General features: G+C 45.7%; 1 protein-coding gene across 2 annotated transcripts in view; it reads right to left on the minus strand.

The window, feature by feature from the left end:
* ME2 (malic enzyme 2) overlaps positions 1-20,937 on the minus strand; it is a 33,716-nt gene extending 12,779 nt beyond the window's left edge. Inside the window, exons 1-5 of one of the 2 annotated variants that reach the window (XM_074570777.1) lie at positions 20,805-20,937; positions 13,442-13,572; positions 3,640-3,773; positions 2,066-2,215; positions 252-327 (exon numbers count right to left, since the gene is read on the minus strand). In XM_074570777.1, coding sequence (XP_074426878.1) covers positions 252-327; positions 2,066-2,215; positions 3,640-3,773; positions 13,442-13,549 — 468 coding nt within the window. In that variant the 5' untranslated portion in view covers positions 13,550-13,572; positions 20,805-20,937. Of the gene's footprint in view, positions 1-251; positions 328-2,065; positions 2,216-3,639; positions 3,774-13,441; positions 13,573-20,789 lie in introns of both variants that reach the window. The other variant, XM_074570778.1, reaches the window with a different exon arrangement.
* Positions 20,938-24,446: the final 3,509 nt, after the last annotated feature.

Genomic DNA, 24,446 nt, shown 5'->3' on the forward strand with positions numbered 1-24,446 from the left:
GTAAAACAAGAAATTTGGCAAGTCCGGTTCTCACCATTACTGTTTACTCAAACCGTAAACCTCCCATTTAGGATAAAGCACTGCTCTTCGAGATACATATTCTCTTATTTAGCTCAATTTTGCCATCATCATCAAGTAACTGCCAAGGATGCATTATTTAGCATTTACGTTTCCATCAAATACCAACGAATCTTAAGAAACTCCACTGAGATTATATAGCAACTAGAAAGAAATGTATACAGCGGTAGTACCTTAACGTCATTCTCTGGCCAGTTGTTCACAATTGACCTTATGTGGCCTCTGTCTGAAATAGAAATAAATAATCCTCTGAAAGAAAAAACAAAGCAGAAATATTTTATAGGTGGCAATCAGAATTTTCACCTTGCTTTGTAAAACTAAATGCCAACCAGTAAAAATTTCTTCAAAATTGAAAGCGTTGCAATCACTGACACAAATCTCTAATACACAAGTCTATTTGGCTACTTTGACACTCTAAAATAAGAGCACAGAGAAAATACTTTTCATGATGTTCCCTGGATTTTACATGACTACAGATATTCACCTTTAATACTCCTCTAGGGCGAAACACCTCTGGTGTTAGCGTCGGATATGACAGGATATCTCCTGGAAGGACATGAGAAGGGAACACGATCCTAAGCCTGGCTTTACCTTAGTGAATCAAACGTTCACGCCATTAGACAAGGCAAGGGGAACGGAAAGAAAGGAAAAAGAAAGACAGGGAATGAGCATATTGTCTTCTCCAAGACCAGGAGGAGAAAAGTGCTTCCCACTGCTGGGTGCTCCTCCGTGGGAACGTGGGAGGGGAGGCAAAGGAGCAGAAAGGAGCAGAGGTGAAGAGAAGCGTTGTGTTTCCGAGTTCCTGCCCATGCTGCTGTTTCTTCTACAGACAACTTCTAGAGGGGGACAGTTGTCAACCTGGTCCTTAATACATACAGAGAAGCGGAAAAGTATATTTGAACTAACAGTACATCTCTCACATCCCCTTGCCCCAGATCAGGAGCAAAACCACGCGTTTCTTACTGTCTTTATCACAGCAGCCGTACTGCACGTTGGAGTCCTCATGGCAGTGGAGGATTAGCCCTTCCTCCACACAGCGCTAAAGCCCTCAAGCGAGAGGGCTCTAGAAATACTCTATGAACTGCAGTCGAGAGTATCGTGGAAACGAGCTGAAATCACTGCCAGTCTGAAGTGGTTTCCTCAACACAGAGCTAAACCTGAATGGTTGTTTTGAAGTCACTGCTGAACCCAAATCAGATCCCAGCCAAGCGTATTTACTGTGTCAGAGTAACCGAAAGCCGACTCCTGGTAGCACAGCTTTAACACAGGGACCATCAGCACCCAGTGGAGTCTGCAGAGCTACCATGAGGCAAGCCTCTCCCTTCCTGCTTTGCCAGCATCTCTCCCCACAAGCTGCTCGCTGGCCTCTGCTCCTGCACCCAAGATGTCACACTGTGGTGCTCTGAAAAGCATAAAATCATAGAATGGTTTGGGTTGGAAGGGACCTTAAAGCCCACCCAGTTCCAACCCCCTGCCCTGGGCAGGGACGTCTCCCACCAGCCCAGGTTGCTCCAAGCCCCGGCCAACCTGGCCTTGAACCCCTCCAGGGATGGGGCAGCCACAGCTTCTCTGGGCAACCTGGCCCAGGGGCTCACCACCCTCACGGCAAAGAATTTCTTCCTCAGATCTCATCTCAACCTCCCCTCTTCCGGTTTAAAACCGTTTCCTCTCATCCTGTCACTCCCCTCCCTGCTCCAGAGTCCCTCCCCAGCTTTCCTGGAGCCCCTTGAGGGACTGGAAGGGACTGGAAGGTCTCCGCGGAGCCTTCTCTTCTCCAGGCTGACCCCCCCAGCTCTCTCAGCCTGTCCTCCCAGCAGAGGGGCTCCAGCCCTCCCAGCATCTCCGGGGCCTCCTCTGGCCCCACTCCAACAGCTCCGTGTCCTTCTTATGTTTGGGGCATCGTAAGAATCTCTCCAGGACTGGGATCCTTTGCCATCAGCAGAGAACAATAATAAAAGTAGCAGCAATATATATCTGTTGTTCTTACTTTGGTCTCCTGAAGATGTGTCCATACTGGGTGCAGGCAAGGCCTACTGTTGGTGTGTACACAATTGGCATTAGCCGCTCAATATCATCTTGTAATACCCTATAGAATAATTTTTCATTTCTCTCTTGGATTCCCATTATGTAGATATACCTGAAATGAAGCAAAAGAAAAAAAAAAAATCACTTTTTGTTTCACATTTATGCTTATTTAAAACAATGTACAAAATGTCATAGCAAAACCCAAACTTGCTTCATATTATTTCTTCATGAAATTCCTGCTTCTGCACAAGTCAGGCTTTGAGCGCTAAACAAAACTTGGAAAAGAGAAAGTAGCAGTACTAAAAAGCCGAAGTGAAAATACTGGTATGACATAACATGCATGCTAACGAGTTAATGCACAAACATGCATTGTGATAAAAAGATAACCCATGGATTTAGTACAGGATGCAGCTGGGAGTCTCATTACTGTTTTAAAAAAAATAAAATTTAACAGTGACAGAATTTTTCATCCAAAAAAAGTAAGGTCCTGACAGTAAGGTCTTGTTAATCCTAACATTAACACAGCTGTAAAACAAATTAACTCCTAACAAAAAGTTGATTTTGAAATTCTTAGCTAGGCGTGTAAATTAAACCTGCATTTTTGCACATTCATCTACTGATCCATTGTGCATCGATTCATACTCAGTCGTCTTGACATAAAGATAATGAATTAGGGATTCGTTTCAGGCTACAGCAACCGGGCGCTTTGCCAATATAGATGACATGACTGTTTCAGATCAGCAAGCGACATGATGCGGATTTAAAAGTCATCTTTCCGTTTTCACGAGAACAAAAGAGTTTTGATGTGGTCCAGTAAGCCTCAAACCATTCCAGTGCTCCTCTCGCCTTTAGGAGACCGCGTATTTTGACATGCAGATACGCATAGGCTTATAGGAAAACAGTAACAGGCTGCTAAAAACATGCTATTCTAAAAAAAAAAAAAAATTAAAAAAAAAATCAAAATCCTTCACATTTTTTTCACCAAACCAGTGGATTAAACAAAGACTGATATAAAAAAATTCTCCATTAGGAGACTCAAAACTCTAACCCTGTATTTCCTTTCTAGCAGTAACCGTTGCATATGATAAATACTGTTATTCACTGCTAATTATCAAACCCTCGATTTACCTTCACTCTCACCTATTTTTCTAGCATGTGCTAGCTGCCCCCTTCACCCCCTCCAACAGTTCTGTGCTCTAACAACCTGCCACCCAGATCTTGCACATTACAGAAATGCATATTACAGTAATACATATTACAGCAAGGTTTGCAGCTTTGTTACTGGGTAATTTCTGCACCTTCTTTTTTTGTTACCTCGTGACTGTGAAATATAAGAAAAAAAGCTCCCCAACCTCATTGAGCCACATGATGAATGCATGATTGATGAAAGCAGTTTTCTGTGCAGAAGTGAAAATAGCCTCCAACAACTGAAAAGCCCAGCGGAGGTGGAGAAACCCTGTTTGGTTATCCCCATGAAATATTTTACAGCAATTTCCTTTAACTTGCATGACAAAACACAGCCAGAGGAGCGCTTACTTTTCCAAGGGGTCAGTCATTTTTGCCAAATTCTTATGGAAGCGTAAGGCTTGAATGTCTTGTGTCTCTATTTTAGGAGGTAGAAGTCCTTGCAGCCCAAGCATCTGTCGTTCGTGTAATGTAAAGGCCATACCCTGAAAACAAGAGAGGTGAGAAATAATTAGCAGTTCTTCCCGCAGCATTTCTATTTATAATGTTTTTCTATTTGCCATTTCAGACTATCCACTGCATCCTTTTCTCATGGCAGGTGCCAGAGCAGGCAGGGTTTGGATATATTTGCCTCTGCTGGCGTTCTCCTCATCCTTCGAGGGTATCCCTTTTGACCACAGCTTTTCCGCAGCTCTCACATCCTTATACCCTTTGCCAGATTGCATTTTCCTCTGTAAAAACGGAGAACAACTAAGAGACAGACAGACTAAGGTTTAAAAGTAAAATAACAGCTGCTTCTTGACTTGCTTCATAGGAACATAAGGTTGACCAAGAACATGTGCGTCACTCAGTCGGGTCCTGACAATCAAAGAGCTTTCTCTGAATTGCTCCATTTGCGGCTTTTTTCTCCATACTGTAGAAAACTGTAACGGTCTACTACCAAAAAGCTTTATTTGTAACAGATTCAGTCTCAGAAGAGTTACACCAGAAAAATATCCCACCATTTCCATTCTTCTCTCTTTCAAGGTGGATGAAGAGTTTGATTTATTGTTATTTAAACACTGATCTAAATTATTTAGCAATAACATTCCATAAAACTGGCTTTTTACTTCGGACACGTAACAGCCTGCTGTGAGCTACCTGCTAGCGGAGAAATCTTCAATGGGACAGTCAACTCAAGGCGTAACTTTGTAAAATGTTAACTGATCCGAGTCCAGACTCACAGCCAACCTGGCTCAAAGTGCTGACCCCATTTCCGACAACTGACCCCACTTTAAGTTTGGCACTTCCAAAAGAGCAATGATAAACTTCCCTTATTTCACTTTATCCAACTGGGTCAGTTCAGTGAATGATTAAATCCATATATGCGAACGCAAGAGCTGAAAACCCAGGAAAACCTTTGCTGTGCATCAATTTGGGAGCAAAAAGTGGAATCTGAAAGGGAAAGGTCTGCTAGAGGCAATGTTTTGAAAGAGCTGGAAACAAGAAACAGCAGTTCTGCTCACAAACAACACTCTTTTGTTTGCTAAAGCAGCTAGATTAAAAAACAAGAGCACGTTTTCTCAAGTTTCCCCACACTGGAAGCAGATTCTTACTGCCAAGTTAAAAAAAAAAAATGGTTTAAAAAAGCTTTTTAAGGTTTGCTTTATGCCTCGTAATTACAGTCCAAATTCCTCCTGCAATCAGAAGAATCACAAGAAAACAATATTTTCCCACTTTAGAAGACATATATTCAGATTAGAATATCTATTTTTTTCACCTCTGCCTATGTTTGAATAGACTTTCATGGGTATTTGTAGAAATCAAGCCCATTAACCAAAATCCTCTAATTTAGCGTCTATACTTAGTGTAATTCAGCATGCTTGAATGGTTTATAACCAATATAACTACTCCTTAGGAAAAAACATAATTAAAATAATTAATATTTTTACATATTTTTTTTCCTCTTTGCTTACTTAAATCACATTTAATATCAGTTGTTTTGACTACACAGATTTAAGCAGTCCATCTGCTTTTCTATACTAATTCTATACTACGTTCTCAAGTAATAAAATATTTGGAGTTAAAAAGCAAGCTACTCCAAGAAAAAAAAGAATGAAAACCTTCTGTGTTTGCAACAAACTGTAGTGTTTAACCCTAAAATTGACCGATGCTTTCTGACAACCTTCCATGTAATAGATTCGCCATAAATTACTGAACTTAATTTGTCCTTTTTCTATTATGAGTCATTTGCAAACCCTTTTTTTCCTCAAACCACTGTTATTCGCAAGTATTCTTCCAATATATAAATTGTAAATAAATTTCAGATGACGGCTCATTCCTGAACTTTTTCCCCTTGCTGCTGGTCTTTTGCTGGGTGTAACAGTCACTTGAGCCACATGGTAATTTTTCTGAAAGCTGATTTGACTAATCCAAAGCTTCCACTGAGAACACAACCACGGAAGCAGCACCAGCATGAGAAAAAAACCCCACGGAATATACACTGAATGTCTGGTTTGGGGTTTGTTTTTTTTTTTTTTTTAGTTATACTGCAAAGAATCTACTTCATTTTCACTTCTACGTACTTCACAAGGAATATTGAAAGATTCTCTGGGAATGTAAATGCATCTCCCAAAGTTGCATGGAAGCGAACCGCGCAAACAGACATCTCGGCTGTCTTCCCCTTTTCCTTAATCACGCCCTGAATTTGTGACGGTCAGCAGTTCATGCCTTTTTAAAACAATCCTTTCTCAACACAAACTGTACTTGCAGCGCCAGTGATTTAGGACAGGAAGGCCAGTACAGCTGGTAAACATCTCTGATATTTTGACTGTTACTTTAGGCACTACAAAAACAAAAGTGATGCCAAAGATATTAAGAAGAAGAAAAAAAAAAAAGCTTAGTTTCTTTTCAGAAGATAAACACTGGTCAGTAAAGTCACTCATACAAGTAGTTTAAGGCATATCAAAGGCCGGAATCCCTTCAGTGGTACCATACTGGCTACACTGACGTTTTACTCTAAACTAGCTGAAATATCTCACCAGCAAAAGCCACATCCATCCCATTAGAAACTCTCAAGTCCTTTAAAAATAAAGTCTATCTAATTTCCACTATTAGCATGACGCTGGGACGTGGTTTTTCCTTCATTTTCCCTGTACAGTGAAACCAGTGACCTTAAACTGAGTCCTTAATAACATCAAACGAGCCTTCAGGTTAGCACTAAGCAGAGCAGCTACCCATCTTTATTCAGTTTATTCACATTTTTTCCAGTCTATAGGCAACCTGGTTTTTCAGTGTATCTGGAGTCACAATAATATTAAACACAGTGAATTCTCTAAGTGGTACTAAGCACTTCCAGCTGTTTATTTACGTGACAATTAGATCTTACCACATTAAGAGATGCTTTAATTTTTGCCCAGACCTAACTCAGGCATCTGAATGCCATCAGCCTCCATAGAGAAATTCAATCCTCGTTCCAACTGGAACAGAACAAGTTTAGTCCAGAGCAGCACTATAAAAACCCCAGAGCCATTTCAACACTTGCTGTATTTCCATTCATTATCTTTGTCCATGACCATCAGCTGCCTCTTTGTTTCGGATTTGAGATTGCAGCTTGTTCCCAATACAGCACCTCGTAGGACGGAGATTCTCCTTAAACTGGTGTGCCTAAGACCTGCAGTATTACAAATTTCCTAGCCTTTTCCCTCGTTTTATAAACCCCAGTGGGGTTCGACAGACCCAGCAATCCGTTCCCAGTGAACCCAGAGGCACTCAGCAATTCGCAGCACTGGGACTGACGTTCTCAAAGGCACTTAAGATCCCAGCACCTTCTCAAGGGCCAAACTCACACTGGTTTCCACTGGGATTAAATGCCTAAATACTGTAATGATTTGGGCTTAAGTCCCCGGGATCACTTTTTGGTTTCCTTTGACCCACGGTGCTAGGTGTCCTTTCTCTCAGTGTTATCCACTGCCTTTCGCTTAGATTAGTTTCCTTAATCCTCTTTACAGCTCAGAAAAAACAGGTGTCCTTTCTAAGATTGCACAGACAGAGCAGGGAACACATCTAGGAGAAAACCCGGCACACTTCAAAGACCGCAAATGAATTAATTAATACACATGGACAAATTTATTGCAACAAACCCAACGTGCTGATGGGGGGGGGGAAAAAAAAAAAGGAAAGGCAAATAAAATGAAGTGTTGACAGTTTTTTAGTTAAGACAAGCACACATTGAATCACCACGTACTGTGCCTTTAATCCACAAACTATCTGGCGCTGGGACCTAACAACTGGGTTCTACTACCCAAAGCGAGCGGTGCTATAAATACCAGCATATAAAAATTCTACTTGCCTACTTTGCACGAAGGTGAAGAGGAGACTTGAATCCTGCGAGCCTGATTTTTATAGCACCACTGAGTAAGTAAAACTGAGAGGTTTCTAAGCAGAGAAGTACTAGCGATGGTAATTTTTTTCCCCACCTGCAAAGGCTTGCAGGCATATATACAGGAGGCGATACTTTTACCCGGTACCATAAATACTCTCACGCATTCTGAAAACATGTGCAGTTTATAATAAATAATCCATTCAAAGCCCCTGACAAAGACGTAAATGCAGAATATATCCAAACATGCCACTGTTTGGAAAATGAGAGTTAGTCGCCTTCACAGGGAAGATTTAATCAAATGGCTTTCATTGTTATATCATATTCAGCAGTATATCATGGGCTTTGAAGTAGCATCATAAATATCTTTAAAATAAAGCAATTTTACATTGGATTGCGGGCTGCTTCTCTTAACTCTGCTTCCTTTTGCTAAATCACAAAGTTCACTATTGCACAACGCGCCTCCACTGCAAAAAATAAAGTTCACACATATGAATCAAAGGTGGATTTGCTATCTCAACCATAGATTCAAAGTTTCTCTGTGTTTATGAGAATAGTGTGGAATATGGAAATCTCCTTTGATTTCTTTCCTCCTTCAGTTTTTAAACTCAGTTTCCTATCTTTATTCTTCTAGAAACAGCATCGTATGCATACTGGAAGGTAAGGCTGACACAGCACAGCCATCTACTGCATGAAATGACCCAGACCTTCCCCAGGTGATTAAGCCTTTAAAGACCTTCGTCTCTCCGCAGGCAAAGATGCCACCAGTTCTTGTACCTCCTCTGTAAGTGTGGAACCAGATGTACATCACTTTAGCCGTTGAACCAGACTTAGCTAACCCGCAGTAGCAGTCCTTTCCTTACGATGTGGCTTCAACTAAAAGCGTTCCCCTGCAGAAAATGGCAAAAAGTCAGAAACAGAAAGCCTTCACACACCAGCAAGGAAGTCATCCAGCCTCTCTAGGTTTTTTTTCCAAACACCAACAGTTATCGTAAAGCTGTACGTTTTAAATCATAGAATGGTTTGGGTTGGAAGGGACCTTAAAGCCCACCCAGTTCCAACCCCCCTGCCCTGGGCAGGGACACCTCCCACCAGCCCAGGTTGCTCCAAGCCCCGGCCAACCTGGCCTTGAACCCCTCCAGGGATGGGGCAGCCACAGCTTCTCTGGGCAACCTGGGCCAGGGGCTCACCACCCTCACAGCAAACAATTTCTTCCCAATGTCTCATCTCAATCTCCCCTCTTCCAGTTTAAAACCGTTTCCTCTCATCCTATCACTCCCCTTGCTGCTCCAGAGTCCCTCCCCAGCTTTCCTGGAGCCCCTTGAGGGGCTGGAAGGGGCTGGAAAGTCTCCGTGGAGCCTTCTCTTCTCCAGGCTGAACCCCCCCAACTCTCTCAACCTGTCCTCCCAGCAGAGGGGCTCCAGCCCTCCCAGCATCTTCCTGGCCCTACGCTGGCCTCGCTCCAACAGCTCCGTATCCTTCTTGTGCTGAGGCCTCATGGCCGTGATGGCATGATGACTGAAATGGTTCATCTACACCACATAGCATCACTGAACACCTCAGAGACATTTCATTAAACTGCTATTTTCCTATCTGAGCAAATGCCATTGCTTTTGTTCTCCTTTAACAGCATTAATCCTACAAAAAAAAACTCCAAAAAAATTAAAATCCAAGACAGCTTGCTTCCTCCCTTCCTCCACCCACCATCCCAGCAGTTCAGGAGTCCTGAGCAGAATAGCTGATCTCAGTTAAATGAGGTGCAATACTACCTACCACCTTTGGCACTTATAGCACCTTTTCAGATAGATGATAACAGCTGGTTACAGATTAAACGGTTCCATCTTTCCACATTTTATTCCCTTTAAAAGCATGCAGATCTAAAGCAAGTCGGTAAAAGCTGTAGAAGCTGCAGAAACCTGGCCGTGCAACCTCCATCCAACAATCCCTCCATCTCCAAACCAGTTGGGCAGGACACAAAACTGGCGGTGGGACTTCTGGGCTGGGTGTGTGTGTGTGTGGGGGGGTGTGTGTGTGTAAGGAAACCAGCGGTTTGTGTAAGTTTCCTGCCTTCTAGGATCTTTCTTTGCCACTGATCAGAAACTGCTGGGTGTATTTCAAGCACTGCATTTTTTAGCGACATGACAATTACCATTTGCAGTACATCTCCACATCCTGTTTACCCTGGTTTCCCCAGGAAGGCAGACAGGCATTGCGCATTCTACACCCTGCCTGCTCAACCCAACTGACAGAGTCTAAAAAGTATTAAAATAAAAGAAACCAGACGTGTCAAAACCAGCATGATGAGAAAGGGCAGTGGAAGGGAGCAACTGCTTTTAGATCTTCAAGTTCATACAATCCTTCTTCACATTCTCTTGTCCTATCCTGTTTATTCTGTCCATTGAGCTTTAACTTTTGAGTTGGGGCAGTTCCTCAGGAATCGGTCCGGGATTCATCTGTCACTTGTGACACTGTCAGTGAATTACTTTTTAAAATTTATCATATATTCCCATGCAGATGTGCCCAGGCGTATACATACATGCAAATATGTGTGCATGCACGTGCGTCTTTAATGCAATGGCCTAAAGATATTTGCTGAAGCTAAAGATTTGAGAGGCATTGTCAGTACAAGAGAACAACACTGAAGAATGAAATAACCGAACAATATTGAGGAAAGGAACAGTAGAAAAAGGCGTAACGGAACAAACTGTACGAGATACAGTCACGCACTTAGAGAGTATCAAGAAGAACTAATGCCACAAGGTAGAAAAATCATGAACTAAAATACAGAAAGTGTCACAAATTATTCAGAGTCATGAATTTGCTGCAAGACACAGAAAGCAAACATACGAATAATGTTACAGGTCACGTATTTCCCATGAAGATAAAGGCATGCTGATGCCCCTCTACATGGCAGAATGGACATCGCCAAGGTCAGGGATCATCTATCTACTCATGCATCATCTGTTCTGTGCCGGGAGAAGAAATCCTGGCCCTTGAGTGAGAATCCAAAGCATTTCCACAATATAAATAACAATTTAATTGCCAGTACCAAGCAAATGAAATTGTCCTAACAGTGTTCTAAGCGCCCAACAAGCTTAAAATCCTGTTTTGGCACAGCAGGGAGCTCCAGCAGAATAAAAGGTCCTGAAGACAATTAACTGTAATTGGAATCCCTGTCACAGAGCAGAAATCAAACATCATGGAAGATTGTAAATATACATGGATGCCAGCAATGCAATCAAAATATGTTCTGCAATTGTTTGGCTGCAACAGCAAGGGCATTACTGATATAGCTCATGACCTTTTATGAGCTCCCCTGACAAAATACACTTGGAAAGTTGGCCCTCAAACATAAAAATGTAAAACAGCCAATGCAGGTGTAGCCCACACCTGCAGGGGACAGGTAAAGATGGGAAAGAAAAGGAAGAAAACCCCAAACGGCAAGAGAAAAAAATACTCCAATGGCAAAGAACAGGAGCAGACTAAGGGTGGTTTCCTGTTAGTGATGCTGCCATCTTGCAGTTCTTATTTTAGGGCCCACGTACATCAGAGGAGACCAAATGTTCTGGAGAGTTGATAGGCACTGTAAAAACTAAGCATAAGCAACACAAGTCATAAAATGATGATCTCAACAAGCTGCCAGCAAGAGATAAAGCCCTTTATCTGTGCCTGTATATGATATGAGACACTGCAGGCAAGAAAAACACAAAGGGTAAAGTACCTTGTGTATTTAGTCACTCATTTCTTTATCTGCTGAATTTCCAAAATACATTTCTACACAGACACTGCATCCAGTATCAAGCGATATCACTTCACTTGCTTACAGATCCATTCAAACAGGTGGCAGCCTTAACGACAGACTGATAGGACAAAGCCGAAAAAACGTGGAAAGTTTTTTCTTCTCACAAGTGTAATTTCTTGGAGACATTAAAAAACTTAAAAAAAAAAAAATAATCAACTGCTATTAATCAGCAGCTCTCTGCCCTTCCCTCCTCCTCAAAAAAAGGACCTCCACAAAATACTGCATTGTGCTCAGTCCACCAGAGAATTCCAGGCTTAAAAAAAAAAAAAAATTAGAAGGATATTGCCACTAGAAAAACAATAAGAAATGACCTATTGTTTTTGTTTCTGAACACGGTTGCATAATCAGCACTTGGAATAGCTTACAGGGCTTGAAATAATTTCCACTGGCATGTCAAAGTGTTTATAGCTCGGAAAAGTCTCGAGATAATCTGATCTTGACAAAGCACACCGATCTATTCTTTTCTCCTACCCCAACGTGGCAATCCTCATTTTATTTCTGCAGTCAGCCAGTCTCTAACTTCTACAGCTCTCTCTATATACACGCACCCCGCATTCATGCGGTATCAAGGCATCTCACGCTACACTATACTGTACAAGAAACAGTCGGAAACATGACCGCAGGTCTGTATTTTGTCTTCTTCCTTTCTTTTCATGACACTTAGGAATCACTTTTGCCAAAAGACACATCCCTGTAGTTATGGGCAGGACACAAGGAGGTGCAGCTCGCAGTTCCTAATCCTCCCCAGATATTTTGAGCCCACTGGTTAACTTCCCATTCTGACAAAAAGAAAGGGAGAAAGAAAAGAAAAGAAGAAAAAAAGAGATTGTGCTGTGCAGAGGAAAGAGCCAGCCTAGCCCTTCTGACGAGAGAAAGGCTCGGGGTTATGTGTCTGGTTTGCCAGCTGGCCAATTTATAACAGCACGTGCTTCTTTGCATCCAGAAAGTGGCAGGGGACATGGAAAGGAGCTGAGAAGACAGTGGGAGAGAGAGGAGGAGTCAGGGCCACGGGCAGAAAAGAAAGGGAAGGAAATACATAGTGAAGGGGACATATAAGGCATTACAGGAAGGAAAAAAAAAAAATAAAATCAGAGAATGGGGAAGAGGAGAAAAGCCAGACATTAAAAATATAAGGTAAAACTACGGAAGTCCAGCTTCCATAACTCCATTGCTCAGGAAATACCCTGTCAGAGGCAGCTAGATTTGTCACCTTTCTTGGCCACTTTAGACATGTTGGATCAGCTACCAAAAGTCCCCATCTCATTTCTTACTAGTTTTAGTTTACACATTAATTGTTTCAATATTCCTGAAGGCAGCTACTACTCTGGGAAAAAAAGTGATTGGGGATGGGGTTGTGGAAATAAGAAAAATTTTGTGAAGGAAAAGAAGATACTTTCTTAGGAAAAGTTCCTCCCGATGCAGGGAATTTACATAACGTCTCTACCTCCCAGCTAGCTCCATTCAAGGCTTATTTTTAGATGCTCTCTGTCCGACTCTCTGCACAAGGATGTTTCTTACTGATATGGCTCAGTCCCAGTTCACAGTCTTGCAGGAAAAAGCCAGGACTAGGACAGAGACTAACACTTTCTGTCACTAGCAAGACTGAATTCAGAATTAACTTTTGCAAACTATGAAATAAGACTCCCTAACTGCTAAAGCTTTACTTCAACTCAACCAGACCAAAAACTAAGCCAGCAATCAACCAGAATCAGCAACCCTTCATCTGGCAGAAGGAAGCAGCAGGATCGATTGTGTAAACCACAGCAGACCCGGGGAAGCGCAGGCTGACAGAAGGAGAAGGTGTTATTGGAAGTCCTTGTACTGTAGGTGTCCAGGCAGTAAACTTGAAACGATCACTGACTCCTCCATCTTCTGTACCCTTTTTTGGCTGTGGCCCAGTACACCTCCTGGAGGTGGTTTAACCCTGGAACAAGGTCCGTTGGACGATTACCGGATGAAGATAAGATATTTGATAATCGCACAGTACCAACCTTGTTTGTTCGTGGGTTTAACATTAGTGGCTTGCCTTTTTCTTTCGTATGCGCGCTGCGACGTGCCATCGCGCAGGGAGTGGCAGCTACTCGTAGTCGGGAGAACATGGCGGGGTGTTTTTATACTGCACCTGGGAAAAGGAGAAAAAAATCATTCAGATACAGAGGCAGTGGAACTAATGTTCATATTTGTAGGCCTTCTGTTGTGAAAGAAATAGGTACATGCTAGATAAGACTCTTTGCTCTAACACCGTGATAACAACTCAAAATTGCCTTGTGGCAGCCAGGAGGAAGAAAAAGAAGGAAGGTTTTACAACAGCGGGAGCACATGAATGAGTGGAGAGAGCATACAGGGACACCAGTGTAAGCTAGCATTATGCTGTGGGCTGCAGTCAGCCAGCCAGCGTTCACTAGGTATTGTCTTATAGCTGCACCATAAACCCAGAGCAGAACTGCCGTTAGCAAATATTAACCTTCTGTGGTGACCCATGCAACTGGCACCAGTGCAAATACCAGGGAGGACAGAACGACTTGGGCTAGTGCAGCAAGAACATTTAGGCTGAGTTTCTCCAATAGCTTTCTGACAACGAAATCCTGCGGCCTGGACAACAGAAAGGAAAGAAACTAAGTCTATTTTCATATTAAAACCAGGTTAGAACAAAATGTAGAATTCAAATGGTCAAAAATTCTTGCTTAGATTTTTCAAATTCCAAATCTTAAAGGAGGTTATTTTCAGGGACAATATATCCTTTTCAATAAAGGGTATGTTTCCCTAACAAAATAAAAAAATTGTTAGTACCACTCAAAAGCTTAGTTCTTAATCTCACCAAGAGACAACCACTCTCAAACCCGTTTTGTTCAACTATTAATTGCAAGCTCTCTGGTGCAGAAATTATCATTCATTACATGCTTGTAGAACGCAGTACCACCGGGGAACGCGCACCGGACTCGTCTCTAAACACGATTTCACCAACACAGAGAGACAACAGCAATGACAGCAAGACCTTACACAGGACCATGGCCTTTATGAAGACCCATGAAGACGGCAGGACAGAAAAGGACAGACGTACGTAGCTCAGATGCAGAATCCCAACATGGGGAGAGGAAAAAAATAGATCCATTTAGCAATAGGCCTAGAAAGCCAGTGGAGGAAGGCAGAGATCAAGGGTCAGCACGGCAAGGAACCCCTGCAGCCAGTGCTCCATCATCCCCCAGCCCTGCTCTGTGTTCACATCCAAGGACAGTAAAGCATGTCTAAGACATTTTTAAGGAATGGTTTGGATTTTTAATTTCTTCCAGATGGAAGCCAAAATTAGATTAAGGAACAAAACTTCATTATCTTAAATATAGCCTGAATACTTTAGAAGACATTTCTATAATCAAATCTACACATAATCAACTTTCACGATGGCAGACTGATCTTACAAGTTACAATCTGATGATTCTCTTCAAAATCTTTCGAAGCGTTAAAAGAACATACAAACATTTAATACCTTTCAGCAACAGTTTGATATCAGAGTTTCTCTTCTACCCGTTAAAAAGCGTGGAGGAAAGCAGTGCTGACATTCAGCAGGATCCCTTTCTCTCCTCCTTTATTTGTTTGTTTAGGCCTTGCAACTGAAAAAAAGCTCCACTCAAAACCCATGTGTTTAGTTGTTTTGTGGTAAAGAACATAAATTTACTGTGTGGAGACAGGGCCATTGGAAGCCTTGCCAGCACTACAAACAAATGTTGCTTTTAACATGATAATTCCTCCCTAAACCAGCTAGCGGTGGACTAAACACAGCTGGTCTGCCAGAACTCAGGGCAGCTGAAAAATCAGGATCAGATAAGCAAAATTCAATTTGTGCTGCAAAACAACCAGCCTTTAGGAACGGCAAATTCAGTCTGAACTGTTTTTAATTCTGACTGCTCATTTGCCATCGTTACGCAATTGCGAGTCCATCTCCTTGCGCACGTGAGGCCAAAAATGATCTGTGATTACGGAGTCGCAGCAAACCTCAGCCCGCATCCCATCGGCCTGGTGTCTGGGCGGCTTCAAATCTGTCATGAGCAAATACCTTAAACAAGGAATTAAAAACCAGGCCAAACAACACACCTTATCTCACTCTAATTAAATTTAAATTACTTCATTGCAATTAATGAGCATTTAAGAACCAAACAAGATTGTGGCCCAGATTTCTCCTAAATTTGTCAATTAACTCTCTAATCAACAAGAGACACAGACAGACACAGACTTTTCAGGGGTGTGATTCAAATCTTACAAATCTTTTCTTTCTTCTCTTCTCTGTGAGAGAGGAGACTTGCTCCTCTCCTCTGACGTGTTGTACCAGCACCTAAAACGATCCTCTTGGTGGAATTATCAGCACGTGGGAGGAATCGGGCTTTGTCTTCCATTCAGTCCCTCTCTTTAGAACCAAGACATACGATCCCAATTAATTTATATCCAGCAGAAAACCTGACTGGCTACTCAGCCCTGAGCTCTCCTTCTCGTCTAATTGTTTCCTATTTCTGTTTCCATCTCCCATCTTGCACATCTCTAACTCCTTTTGTCGCAGACTTTTAAATCCTTTTTAGCAAGAATCTGCCTCCAGAACTCAACATAACTTACCCTGAAACCACAAAGGAAGCGCCCTTCCCATCCCCTGTCCGTACTCCTCTGTAGGAGTGCCAAGAGCTCTGTGCTTTGCCCGTGTGGCCGTGGCCCTCCATGACTCACCCACCCTCTCTTCTCTGGGCTCTCCTGGCCACCAAGCTGGCAAGAACAAGCCACCCATCTGCCCAGGTCCTTCTGCATCAAAAGTTCGAATTCCTCCTCAAGAATACACGCACAGGACCCTTACAATTAACAGTCAAGGCTGCATCTATCCATGCCACTAGTCGTTTAATGCTTTTTAAAACAGAGCCCCCAGGCTGCCTCTGCTCACCCCCAGCTGATGCTCACAGGGTGGCTTGAGCCAGATGCAGCACTGGGGTAGCCATAAAAACCAGCTCCCACCAGGAGTCTGGGATTCCAGCTAACAGCTTCCCAGATGCAAGATCCCACCAGACAATAAAACTATTTTAAATGCAGCATGTTCCAACTGCAGCAAATAAGCAGCTCTGCTTCTCATCTGGCGCCACGGGAAAGGACGAAGGGACACAAATCCTCGTATTTACCGGCCCCATTTCGGGCAGACAGCAAACTGCAAGGATGGGTCTGCAAGAAAGGTCCCCAAACCAACACCTGGTGTCAAGGACACGAAAAGGCTGGGTTGTGCTGCTTTACGGGAAGGTTTTTCAATCGTTATGATGGATTTTGTAGAAGCGGTATCTAAAGAGAGGCCAGGCTTGAGATGGTTGTGTACTTTAAGCATAAGAAAAAGTAGAGCTGATTTTCATGGAGAAGCGGGAAGGATGTCAACCGAGGGAAAGACGGAGGGTTACAATGATGTGAAAACAGCGAGGACTGAGGTTGTGCAATGCCCCGTGACGAGGAATTGGGAAGAAAGCAGAGGAACTGAAAGAGGAATAAAATTCCTGCTAAAACATGTGTCAGCACAACCAGAGCAAGGATTTCTTTTCTTCTTTTAGTACTTGACAAAGGTAAGGACTCGACTTAACAAGACTGTGGCGCACCACTAGACTTAATCCAATACAACTGGTAATTTTTGATTAATTACCACATACATGCTGTGTCACAATTTAAGAGAATTAAATTCTTCAGCATACCAGATGACAGCTCTCTGCTGTGCCTTATCAGGAGGCATCTGGCCAGGTCAAACTAATTACCAATACCACACAAGTGCCCTTATCTAGGAGCAAACGTTTTGCTGCTGCGATTATGGATTTGTTCAATTGCAAAAGCTACTTTTAAGGGAAAGTTTCATCATACTTTTAAAAGGTACAATTATATTGCTCAGAGAGTCAGGAAGCTCAGTGTCAATTAAAGCAAGGTCTGCTTCAATTAGTGCACGGGCTGGCTGACTCGTGGATTATACCTTAACACTAAGGAGGAGTATCTCTTAGTGGCCAGCAACTTACGCTTGATGACTCTGCAGTCTTCCTTCGGTTTGAAGGATGGCTAAACATAAATATATTTCAACTACTTCTGCAATACTGTGTAAATGAATAGTTCTGGTCTTTCATGTACAGAAATTACCTGCGTACTAACAGAAACCGGCGTTATTAATTCAAGACCATACAGGCCTCACAGATTTTTCCAACCTTTCTCGCCTCAGTTGCTTCTGTGTTTGGTTTTTTTTTTTTAAGTACTAATGGTCTAGGGCCAACAAACATTTTCTCTTACATACCCACAACAATCTATTCTGTGAGTCTGCACTATCCCAAGTCTGGTGTGGATGCACCATTGCACCGTATTTTTTATTTTTTTTTTTAAATAAACAGACAAGCCTTGCCTACCCAAGCATGACACAAACCAGGCACACGCTAGCTGGCTTCATCACTTCAGTAATGATAAAGCAGTCTAAAATTATTGCATTAGGCAAGCACCAGCTATAAACGTGCCTCCCAGTGAGACTTTTGCTTAAAGAAAGCAAGCTTTCCCTGCACCCGCCACCCTGCAAGGGAGAAGGGGGACATTTCTTCCATTTTACGTCGGGAGCACCCCAGCGCCTACGTGTGCGGAGGAAGGAGCAGAGAGACGAAGCTGAGCGACGCGGTTCTGCACAGCAACTCAGCACCTCCGGCTCCCTGAGCTGACCACACACTGTTGAGGGAAGTTAATAGAAATGTTGGTAATAGTATTTCAGGTTCCTCCCAGGAAAGTCCCGAGCTGTCGTTTTAAAGGACATTTCTAAGGTACCTTGAGATCTGCAGATTAAAAGGAACAATCATATGGGGAGGTGTTCCTAATAACATGTTTGGCAGCGGTAAGCGGGTCATTTTGGAAGCAGATCTTTAACGTATTGAAACTACTTTTCTTCCCTCTTATTCTGAGGCAACCAATTCAACAAAGCGAAAAGTCCAGTGTTCAGCAAAGTAAGTTCACAACTTGAGGCTTGAAACATTCAGCAAATAAAGCACGCTTGGGCAAGTTCAAATGAGAACAATTTCAGAAGACCTTTGTAAAAAGAGCATATGTTCTCTGAATTACTTTAACTTAAAATATTAGAAAACTTCTCACAGCACAACTAGAAAGTGGGACTAAACTGTTTCGTGCTGGAGTCTTGGTTCATAAAAGCTCTTACCACACAACATCAGAGAGCTTTTTTTTGAATACCTTAATGGATCTGACCTAAATATTTCTCTCAAGCATCAGAAAGTCCATTATCTTGTACTATGGAAACCACAGCAGCAGTATTTTTTGCCTAGTATGACAACGTGTATTCGCGTTCTTGATTTTACTCCATTTGTCTTACTGGGATGGCTCGTGGTAGCAAAGGTAAGCGCATCTATGTAAGCAGGACAAAGGCATTATCCTGCAGAATCAAGACTGCAGAAATACACAGAAAGCCGCTGTTGCTTTACTCTGGAGAACTGGTCTACCTCCGCATTAGAGTTGTTTTCTTCAGTTCAAAAACATGGATTTTTTTGGCTGTAAGTTGAGAGAGAAACAAGGATGTTCTCAGCAACTGCTGAAACTGAGCTGCTTGCTTATTTAGCGCCAATCAGGTGAAGTAGAAGCCTGTCAGCCACTTAGAAACCTTGAAGTGCGCTACAGTTAGGACTTTTAAAAAAAAGAAATCCTGCTTAAGTTACAGAAGAAGCTGAAAAACTATCCGCACGCAATTAGTTACCAGCCCAAGTAACACCAAAGTCTTCCTTCTGTTGCATTAAAGGTGCTGCCACCAGCAGTGAAGAGGAACATTCAATTAGTACTCACTCAAGCACGGCACACTACCACGCATTTTGACAGCTTCTTCCTTCGTTTGCAGAAGAAAAAGCTTCAAATCTTGCCTGCACTCACGCTGCTGACTCAGAATGTTACCGCACAGGATTATCAGAAGTGTTGCCCTGGGACTGTAACGCACACGTTTTTTTTAAAATACACGCTCAGGATAAATATCTACAGAGCTGACCATGTCTCATAGAGCCAACACCACGTTACGACACTGCTGGCTGCACACACTCACGGATTACCTGCAGAGTTTCATATTCTGCCTAGCTCTTTGTATTACCCATGTGTTTATACACATAATATAGATAATTTCCCTTGGCTGTTCACTACTAACATTTTGGAATTAAGACTGCAAAACCACCAAATAATTAATAGTTTGCTTGGCTGCAAGACTGTCCTTTTTTATCAGCCCTTTACCAACACTGCTGCATGTTTTTGGGTTTTTCCAAGCAGTTAGGAGACTCGTGCCATGACACAATACACCAAGATACCCAGGGACCAGTATCTTCTCTTGTACCATTTAACGTTACGGCACAGCGAGGCCAAGGGGAGCGTTGGACCTGCGACGGCGGCGCTTCAAACAGCCACTTCTTTTAACAAGTGGCCAAAAGGCAAAACCCAAGGACCGCAGAGAACAGCTCTAAAAATACCAGGCAGCCTGACGGTGCTTCCTCTTGAACGCAGTTCTACTTCCCAACTTTTCCTCTCTAGCTTTTAGGGCCACGCCGTAAAAGTTGACAGCAGGTTGAAAGTCGGCAAAGGAGACCATTGGCCAAGGCTGAGGAGATGCAGAAGCCGCTGCGCCCTGAATTTGAGGAGTTTTTTGGGGGAGCATCCCCTCAGGAGCTGCTACCCGGGTCGGATCGCGGCGGGGGGGGGGGGGGGTGGGGTGGGGTGGGGGGTAGGGTTGGTTCTCGGAGGGCGGCGGCTGAATTTGTCACCCGTTTTGACAGCTGGTAAACAGGCACCCCTGGCACGGCTTCGGCAGCCCACGTCCTGCTTCCTCCCAAGAGAAACAGCCGCCCCGGGTGTTTTCCACCTGCCGCCGGGGCCGAGGGCTGAGGGCCGCGGCGGGCGGGCGGCCTCCGCCACCCCCGGAGAAGAGGGGTGTTCCCGGCAGCAGGCCGAGCCCCAGGACTTCTCCGGGGCCTCCCCGGGGCGAGCTGCCGCTTTGGTGCGACTTCAGGGACCGGAGCGAGGGCGACGGGGCTGCCGCCATCCCCCTCCCCGCGGCCGGACGGGCCTCGTGCCCCCTCAGGGCGGGAGGGGCCCGGCCGGCCCCGCCGCTGCCCGCCGCGCACCTCGGCGGCTCGGCCGGCCGGGGCACGGAGCGAACGCCCCCTCCTCACCCCGGCAACAAGCCGGGGGAGAGGTTTCGAAGGCGGGGGGGAGGCACTCAAAGGAGGAAAGGCGGCAAGGGTCGAGGCTCTGGAGAAAACGCCCCCAAAGATACGGGTTGGTAAAGAGACAGAGGCCTTTCGCACGCCACTGCAATTGTAAAATGGTTACCAGAACGGGGTCTACCTCCTCCTGCGGCTGCTGCCCTCTGAGTGATGCTGGCCGAGGACCCGTTTCTATTGTGCAACAGCAGCTCCCATCCGCCGGAGCTCCGTCGGCCTCGGTACCCGCCACTGAATGGAGCAAACAAGGAGGCACCAGGGAGGGACACCCCGGAGGGCGGGGCGTTCCCCATGACTGACAATCCATCGCAGCCAATGAAAAGGAACTCTCCACGCCAGCGGACGGCGGCGCTCAGCCAATGAGCTTCCTTTCCCTCGGCTCCCCGCCCCGACGGAGGGGAGGGCGGGCCGGGCGCGGCCTGTTATATGTTAATGAGGCCGGGGGGCGACAGCGAATCAGCGTGGAGGGGCGGGGCGAGGAGCGCAGGCCCGGGGGCGGGGCTGAAGAAAGGGGGCGGGGCCAGGGGTTGCGTGAGGGGACGGGGCCGCGAGGGGACAGGAGTGTGAGGGGACAGGAGTGTGAGGGGAGTGTGATGAGATCGGGGAGTGTGAGCGGGTTGTGAGGGGACGGGGTTGTGAGGGGACGGGGTTGTGAGGGGACGGGAGTGTGATGAGATCGGGGAGTGTGAGCGGGTTGTGAGGGGACAGGAGCGTGAGGGGAGTGTGAGGGGATGGGGTCCATGAGGGGATGGGGGCCGTGAGGGAACAGGGAGCACAAAGGGACGGGGAGCGCGAGGGCAGCCGGGGCCATGAGAGGACCACGAGGGGCCGGGGCTGTGAGGCCCCGTCAGGGCTGTCAGGCCCGTGAAGGGACGAGGGTTGTGAGGGGGTAGGGAACGTGAGGGCGGCCAGGTTGGCACCCGGGATGGCCGGCGATTGCGGCTCCTGAGGGGCAGCACGCTGGGACGGAGGGTGAGGCAGGAACGGGAAAGCAGCATCTCTTGTTGGCGAGGGGACGTGGTCCCCCCTGGGTAGAGTTACCTGAAGAAAGATGGATGTGGCTTCCCAGTGGCTGGGGCCACAGTGCGGGATCCCTGCACTGATTAGGGCTCCTCAAAACACGCCGTGTAACAACGCTGAGGAGATAACCTCTGTCTCCTGTGTTGCCATACGGAGCCTGAAGGGCTGGAATACCCTTGGATTAAAACAGAAGACTTGGCAGACGATGGCGAGGCAGCTAACGCTGCAGGTCAGCACTAAAATTGCCAGGCCTGGAGAAGAATCGCAGCCTGAAAAAGCATCTTTTTCATAATAACGTAGGGCTGTTTGTCCTTAGCTCTTCCCCAGCTAAGCTTTGACAGTGTTTGGAGAGGGAAGGTATGACGGGATAAAAACGGGACCACTCAGCCCACCTGAGATTCCGTCCGTCTCCTCTCCAGCCCAATCGCTGAGGTGTTTCCCAGCGTTGCAAATTGTGAGGCTGTTCATTCTCTGCCGGCACTTAACGCGATCTGAATTGTTAGATGTACTAATGAGCACTGTGTGGTTAAAAGCAACAGGGTTGCTATAGTAACCGTAACAATAAATGTATAAACCCGCTTAATCAAAACCTCCTCTTCTAATCGTGATTTTGAGGCCTGCCATGAAGTGCATGTTCTGCTGCGTGACTGCGATGGCTTTGAAACGTCTCTGAATAACGTGGTGCTGCACCTATAAACAAAGGAGATGACCGCTAAAATAATATGCAAGGTCATGACTTTGTGCCTGGATAAAAATAGCCCCAAATTAAACGTATTTAAAAACACCAGACTTCTTCGTACCCGAATGGCATAAATCAGCATCGCTGTAAACCCGTGTCATTTCAGGCTGGTTGAGGATCTTGCCCAATGTATCTAACGAACAGCTACCGCCTTGCTGAAATAATACTGCACAACACTCCCTTGTGAAAGAGTGACTGGCTTTGAAAGCTGCGTTGTAATTAGTCCCAGAAGAGAAAAACTTCCACCCCAGGGAACGGGATTTGGCAGGGCCGCAAGGTCTGAACCTCCCAGCAACGATTTTTAATGCGGGGGAGAGCTTTCCTTTCTGGAGAGCCGACCCGCTGCTTCTGCACCAGCGTTTGCTCCCGGCAGCTCTTTGGCGTCAGTTCCCTTCACTCCCCAACCCACCAAACCTTTTTCAAGCGACAGGTCATTGTGGAGAGGTGATCTGGCTTCACGCCTTGATGCAACTCCGGTCTTGTAGCATCCGGGGGCGACGCCAGCTACCCGATAACCCAAACTTGGCTTCTCCTAAGGAAACGCGGGGGCTTTATGTTTGATCGATATGGACAGCAATGCCATATCATAGAATCATAGAATCGTCTAGGTTGGATGGGACTTTTAAGATCATCGAGTCCAACCGTCAACCTGACACTGACAAAACCCACCACTAACCCATGTCCCTCAGCACCACGTCTGCCCGACTTTTAAATACCTCCAGGGATGGTGACTCCACCACTGTCCTGGGCAGCCTCTTCCAACGCTTGACAACCCTTTCGGGGAAGACATTTTTCCTAATATCCATCCGAAACCTCCCCTGGTGCAACTTGAGGCCGTTTCCTCTTGTCCCATCGCCTGTTCCTTGGGAGAAGAGACCGACCCCCCCTGGCTACCCCCTCCTTTCAGGGAGCTGCAGAGAGGGAGAAGGTCTCCCCTCAGCCCCTTTTTCTCCAGGCTGAACACCCCCAGCTCCCTCAGCTGCTCCTCACCAGACTTGTGCTCCAGACCCCTCACCAGCTCCGTTGCCCTTCTCTGGACACGCTCCAGCACCTCAAGGTCTTTCTTGTGGTGAGGGGCCCAAAACTGGACACAGCCCTCGAGGTGGGGCCTCACCAGTGCCCAGTGCAGGGGGGGATGGTCACTGCCCCAGCCCTGCTGGCCACACTGTTCCTGACACAGGCCAGGATGCTGGTGGCCTCCTTGGCCACCTGGGCACACTGCTGGCTCATTCTCAGCCGCTGTCGACCAACACCCCCAGGTCCTTGTCCGCCGGGCAGCTCTCCAGCCGCTCTGCCCCAGGCCTGGAGCGTCCATGGGGTTGGTGTGACCCAAGTGCAGGACCCGGCACTTGGCCTTGGTGAACCTCACGCCATTGGCCTCGGCCCATCCATCCAGCCTGTCCACATCCCTCTGCAGAGCCGTCCTGCCCTCAAGCAGGCCGACACTCCCACCCAACTCGGTGTCATCTGCAACTGAGGGTGCCCTCGATCCCCTCGTCCGGGTCCCACATAGGTTGGGACCCTGCTTTCTCAAGCCTGTTCTCCATCTCATGCTACTACATAGCCACCCAGCGATTGTTACATTTGCAGCTAATTCACGCAACCACCTGTGCTATAGAACAAGAGAAGGAGCCGTTTCTTCTTCCTCCTGAGGACTTTTATCGCCATATTTGGTGCTCGACACAGAAGAGTTTCTTTTGGCGCACGTGATGTTGTTGCTTTGCTGTTGCCAAGAGAACAACTGAGAGCCCTTGGCATTCCTTGGCTCCGTAAAGCCGACTGCCCCGGCTCGGCTCTCTCTCTGTCTCTCGGCTGTGCAGGACCAGCCTCGGGCAGTGCCACAGCTCGCTCGCTACGGGGCGCAAATTCGTTTAGAAATGTCTAATACAACAGGAGTTTATTCGACTATCGTCGCAGGCCATTGCGTTTTACTGGGGTTCCCCTTCAGAGGAAGCCAGCGGTTTGTGCTGAAGTAAAACGCGGCTCCCAAAAGTTGTTCGATTGCAG

Source organism: Larus michahellis, chromosome Z (assembly GCF_964199755.1).
Source record: "Larus michahellis chromosome Z, bLarMic1.1, whole genome shotgun sequence".
NCBI lineage: Eukaryota > Metazoa > Chordata > Aves > Charadriiformes > Laridae > Larus > Larus michahellis.